The sequence below is a fragment of the Schistocerca serialis genome, chromosome 5 (assembly GCF_023864345.2).
Source record: "Schistocerca serialis cubense isolate TAMUIC-IGC-003099 chromosome 5, iqSchSeri2.2, whole genome shotgun sequence".
Taxonomy (NCBI): domain Eukaryota; kingdom Metazoa; phylum Arthropoda; class Insecta; order Orthoptera; family Acrididae; genus Schistocerca; species Schistocerca serialis.
The window spans coordinates 112341559-112347558 of NC_064642.1; the positions used below are offsets into that span (position 1 = coordinate 112341559).

General features: G+C 40.0%; 1 protein-coding gene across 1 annotated transcript in view; it reads right to left on the reverse strand.

The window, feature by feature from the left end:
- Positions 1-5576, reverse strand: part of LOC126481256 (PMS1 protein homolog 1-like) — a 123224-nt gene extending 117648 nt beyond the window's left edge. Inside the window, exons 1-4 of the mRNA XM_050104875.1 lie at positions 5271-5576; positions 5058-5178; positions 4333-4497; positions 3941-4221 (exon numbers count right to left, since the gene is read on the reverse strand). Coding sequence (XP_049960832.1) covers positions 3941-4221; positions 4333-4497; positions 5058-5178; positions 5271-5408 — 705 coding nt within the window. The 5' untranslated portion in view covers positions 5409-5576. The remainder of the gene's footprint in view (positions 1-3940; positions 4222-4332; positions 4498-5057; positions 5179-5270) is intronic.
- Between the last annotated feature and the right edge of the window lie 424 nt (positions 5577-6000).

Genomic DNA, 6000 nt, shown 5'->3' on the forward strand with positions numbered 1-6000 from the left:
TGCACATGCGTACCTGTTCACCAAACTTCTGATGGTACGGGCTTACTGATAGTCCTGAATTAGAAGACGAGATATTATTCAAGGATCGGCTCCTGTATCTGCGATGATTACGTCTTCTGACCCTGCTGGTACCTCGTCGAGACAGTAGTTCATTGAGCTGTTTGCACAGAATGTCTACCTTCGCCACCAGCAAATCAATCAGTGTGTGTGACTGCTGCTTGGCCCTACCATGGTGCTAACTTGTGTGAGAATGATAGTCTCCTATACATGGTCCACAATTTCTGTAATGGTGTCCAGTGACATCACATGTTGTCAGGAACAGTACCAATGTCCACTTGCTCTGCAAGTGCCCAAAGTACTGGGGCAGCTTACAATCCCCCGACATCATCTTGTGTGAGCACTTGTTGGATGCTTTCTTCTCGTGAAGCGGCAACTCTTCAGATGAGCTCAGTTTTTAGCTTCCTATAAGATTATTCCACCAGTGGCATAGTTATATCTTGAACCTCCTCAGCACATTTACAGTCTAGTTGGTTCACTACCAAGGAAAACATTGCTGAATCATCTGCATCATGAAAACTTGCCTCCACTTGAGAAAACCAAAGTACAAGACTGTATGACCAGAACAGTAGCAAAGCATGTGGCTAATCACAATACCCTGGAGTTTTCTTGCATCTTGTGATCGTTTTTTCTGTGTAGTTTTTTAGGTTCAGATTACATTGGGGTCACTAGTTGTCAGTGCAGCTGTGATAAGGACTGTTACACTTTGTTAGGCCTGTATCTTCCAAGCCTGTTAGTCTTATCCACTTTCTGAACTACATGGAACAACAATTTCATTTATCGGAAAAGTGAACAGCTGCATTCAACTCACTTATTAAAAGTTGTGAGACATTTTGGTTGAGTGTAGAATCACCTCTTAAATGGCTGAAACAGTTCATGATGAGTAAGTAGTCAAGATATAAGTAACTACGTACAGTCTTTTTGAAGGTAAGTGAAAAGCAAGGAATAAAGAGCCTTGTCTCCACAACATCACCTGTGGTGGTGCGCTTCCACTTGACAAACATGACAACAACACACAGTAGATGATGGTTGTTGTTGTTGTTGTGGTCTTCAGTCCTGAGACTGGTTTGATGCAGCTCTCCATGCTACTCTATCCTGTGCAAGCTGCTTCATCTCCCAGTACCTACTGAAACCTACATCCTTCTGAATCTGCTTGGTGTATTCATCTCTTGGTCCCCCTCTACGATTTTTACCCTCCACGCTGCCCTCCAATACTAAATTGGTGATCCCTTGATGCCTCAGAATGTCCTACCAACCGATCCCTTCTTCTAGTCAAGTTGTGCCGGAAAAGTGAACAGCTGCATTCAACTCACTTATTAAAAGTTGTGAGACATTTTGGTTGAGTGTAGAATCACCTCTTAAATGGCTGAAACAGTTCATGATGAGTAAGTAGTCAAGATATAAGTAACTACGTACAGTCTTTTTGAAGGTAAGTGAAAAGCAAGGAATAAAGAGCCTTGTCTCCACAACATCACCTGTGGTGGTGCGCTTCCACTTGACAAACATGACAACAACACACAGTAGATGATGGTTGTTGTTGTTGTTGTGGTCTTCAGTCCTGAGACTGGTTTGATGCAGCTCTCCATGCTACTCTATCCTGTGCAAGCTGCTTCATCTCCCAGTACCTACTGAAACCTACATCCTTCTGAATCTGCTTGGTGTATTCATCTCTTGGTCCCCCTCTACGATTTTTACCCTCCACGCTGCCCTCCAATACTAAATTGGTGATCCCTTGATGCCTCAGAACATGTCCTACCAACCGATCCCTTCTTCTAGTCAAGTTGTGCCACAAACTCCTCTTCTCCCCAATTCTATTCAATATCTCCTCATTAGTTATGTGATCTACCCATCTAATCTTCAGCATTCTTCTGTACACCACATTTCGAAAGCTTCTATTCTCTTCTTGTCCAAACTATTTATCATCCATGTTTCACATCCATACATGGCTACACTCCATACAAATACTTTCAGAAATGACTTCCTGACACTTAAATCTATACGCGATGTTAACAAATTTCTCTTCTTCAGAAATGCTTTCCTTGCCATTGCCAGTCTACATTTTATATCCTCTCTACTTCGACCATCATCAGTTATTTTGCTCCCCAAATAGCAAAACTCCTTTACTACTTTAAGTGTCTCATTTCCTAATCTAATACCCTCAACATCACCTGACTTACTTCGACTACATTCCATTATCCTCGTTTTGCTTTTGTTGATGTTCATCTTATATACTCCCTTCAAGACACTATCCATTCTGTTCAACTGCTCTTCCAAGTCCTTTGCTGTCTCTGACAGAGTTACAATGTCATCGGCGAACCTCAAAGTTTTTATTTCTTCTCCATGGATTTTAATACCTACTCCGAATTTTTCTTTTGTTTCCTTCACTGCTTGCTCAATATACAGATTGTATAACATCGGGGAGAGGCTACAACCCTGTCTCACTCCCTTCGCAACCACTGCTTCCCTTTCATGCCCCTCAACTCTTATAACTGCCATTTGGTTTCTATACAAATTGTAAATAGCCTTTCGCTCCCTATATTTTACCCCTGCCACCTTCAGAATTTGAAAGAGAGTATTCCAGTCAACATTGTCAAAAGCTTTCTCTAAGTCTACAAATGCTAGAATCGTGGGTTTGCCTTTCCTTAATCTAGCTTCTAAGATAAGCCGTAGGGTCAGTATTGCCTCATGTGTTCCAATATTTCTACGGAATCCAAACTGATCTTCCCCAAGGTCGGCTTCTACTAATTTTTCTATTTGTCTGTAAAGAATTCGTGTTAGTATTTTGCAGCCGTGACTTATTAAACTCATAGTTCGGTAATTTTCACATCTGTCAACACCTGCTTTCTTTGGGATTGGAATTATTATATTCTTCTTGAAGTCTGAGGGCATTTCACCTGTCTCATACATCTTCCTCACAAGATGGTAGAGTTTTGTCAGGACTGGCTCTCCCAAGGCCGTCAGTAGTTCTAATGGAATGTTGTCTACTCTTGGGTCCTTGTTTCGACTCAGGTCTTTCAGTGCTCTGTCAAACTCTTCACGCAGTATCATATCTCCCATTTCATCTTCATATACATCCTCTTCCATTTCCATAATATTGTCCTCAAGTACATCGCCCCTGTATAGACCCTCTATATATTCCTTCCACCTTTCTGCTTTCCCTTCTTTGCTTAGAACTGGGTTTCCATCTGAGCTCTTGATATTCATACAAGTGTTTCTCTTTTCTCCAAAGGTCTCTTTAATTTTCCTGTAGGTAGATGATGTATAATTACTTACCTTGATAATTATGTGGTGTATGTTATCATTACTGTGTTCAGCTGACAATGTAAATGCGTACTTGGGTCTGATCCATATACATACAACCAAAGCTGCTCCCCTAAACTAGACAGATAAGTCTACATCTACAACCTCCACAGAAGAAGAGGTCACTGGTCAAAGTGAAACGGCAGTATCGCAACCTCCAACACACTTGCTATTTCCAGTAAACTCATACAGATCTAGTACACAACACAACGTATGCCACCATTCACAAGATTCACAATAGGAAAAAAATAAGAAGTAAAATACTAAACATAAACGACATCTACAAATGTAAATTACAAATCAAATCACCAGAGACGCCATCCATGTAATGGAACCATACATTGTTTAGCAAACTGTTACTGGCGTATCATGTAAGAAATACCTGTCACAACAGTTCATGAATTTTGTACAAGCAACTGAAACACACACACAAATGAGACAGTAGCCACTGTCAATTCTGACATTAAGCATTTGTTGACTTACTTTGAAAGATATCTTCCTTTACTATTACACGTTATCTCATGTCCATTAAAATAATAGACAGAAAAATCATTAAGTAATAAAGATGCATAAAATATGTCACCTGTTCCTTGCGAAGGGCCAGCTGTTCTAAATTGCTTGAAATACTGTAACCAAAAATTTGCATATATGATTCTTGTAGTGTAGCCACCACTGGTTTCTGCCACAGACTGCACTTATTGTGGCAAAAAGTAATTCTCACTTCAGGATGGATTACTGCAATGCTTTTCACAATTTGTTCAGTTCTTCTAATGTCTTCAGCAGCATTTCGTGAATTGCTTAGATACTGTTTGCGTACAGGCAGATTCTTAAAAAGATCTGTCACCACAATGTGGGTGCCTGAAACTTAAGATTAAGAGAGGAGTGAATAAGTATGATGCGAAAACTACCTACAATCAATCTGTAGGGCACTTTTCATAATAAGAGTACAGTAACATGACATTATTCAGAATATACCATTGCCAAAATGAGAGGGTCTTGAGTTTAAGATACTTCCATCTTGACTGATCATATAGGTCATTGCAATGTTGTCACTGGCAGTCTTTGTCGTGATTGTAATACTTGACACCTGGCACAAGGAAGAAAGTGCCTCTCCTCTAAAGCCATATGTAGAGAGAGTACCTGTAACAACAGTCACAATTGTTTTCACCAAATATTTGCATCCATTCACTGGCTGCAGAAATGCCAGCTGGAGTAACTAATATTTTCATACCACTACTTATCTAATAATAAAAGCAGTAACATCCTATAGCAAAAATTTCCGCTAGTTTCTGTTCTCCACTTAATTATGCTAATGTCCTTGTTGCCACACTCTCTTTCATTAGATTTGTACTTTTCCATAGTTGCGTTACCATGTTATTTTAGTTTACAAATTTCAATAGCATTCTAGGGTGTTTTCTTGCTCTCTAGGTCCTCTTTTCTTTCGCTAGTTTCTTAATGGTCTTCATATGCTCTGAAGCCACGTCCTCCTCCTCCTCCTACTCACTCACACTTCTTTGAGTACTTCGCTACCAAGTCCGCACTCAGGCCAGTGGGAGTCGTACCCGTCACATACTTTATGGTTCCCTCTTGCTAACCTTTGTTTACTTACACTCATTTCCATGTCTCACTGATTATAATTGTGAGCTCTAGCTATATTGTAGAACCTGTCAGTTCTAGAGGATGACGAACAAGTAACTCACCTAGATCGGAATAGTTCTGTATTTTGGAAGTATAAGATGAAAGGCAAACATTTGCAACATCAGATGGTTTGATTCCACAACCATTATCCTTTATCTCTATTTTCTCCAGACCATTTCTTTCCTGAAATCAATAACGAAGCGTGATTATCGTGACCGTAACAGCAAGGTGAATGTACTAGTTTTTGTAAAACAAGAGTTTACGCGATAACTTGCCAATCTAACTTCTATATTTGTAGCACCAGCATCCAATGAATTTTCAATTAATTCTTTCACAACACTCGACACCGTTGTGATTACTTGTGTCGTGGTCACAAGTCTGATGGTAGACGATGGCAAAAGTGCTACTGACATGGCAGAATGATCTGTACATTCCTGTACAAAAAATTCAACAATTCAAAACATCATTACCAAAACATTTATTTTCTAAACTTAGCGCCAAACACTGTACTGTCCGTGTCAAAGATGTTCTCGAGCCCGCAATAGTGCAATACGTCGCAGCTAGGTGCAATACGACCAACGAAAATGAGTATGATACAATTGGCGTCTGGCAGAAATCGACCGATGGTATGGCGCGAATGAAAACATATAGGTCTCTCTATTATCACACCCTTTATTTGGCATTCACATTCGTCGGCTTCTCCAACACACAATCAGATTATCAACTTCCCCCTTACTCTGTGCCTTCAGCTGTGCTGCAGAACAATCTGTCACCACGAATAAAACGACTGACTTTAGTCGAACGTCAGTTGTACCGTGTTAATTTTAGAGACTTAACGTAACATGGCACTAATGATGCTAGCATTCGTGTTTTATAAGGCACATATTGTCAGATTTACAATAAATAATATATTTTAGAGTAGTTCTTCTGGAGGCTAGTTATTAAAGGTTTCTCTTTCCTGGCTTTTGTGTTAAGTTCGTCTATGAAACCATGTGCGACAAATGT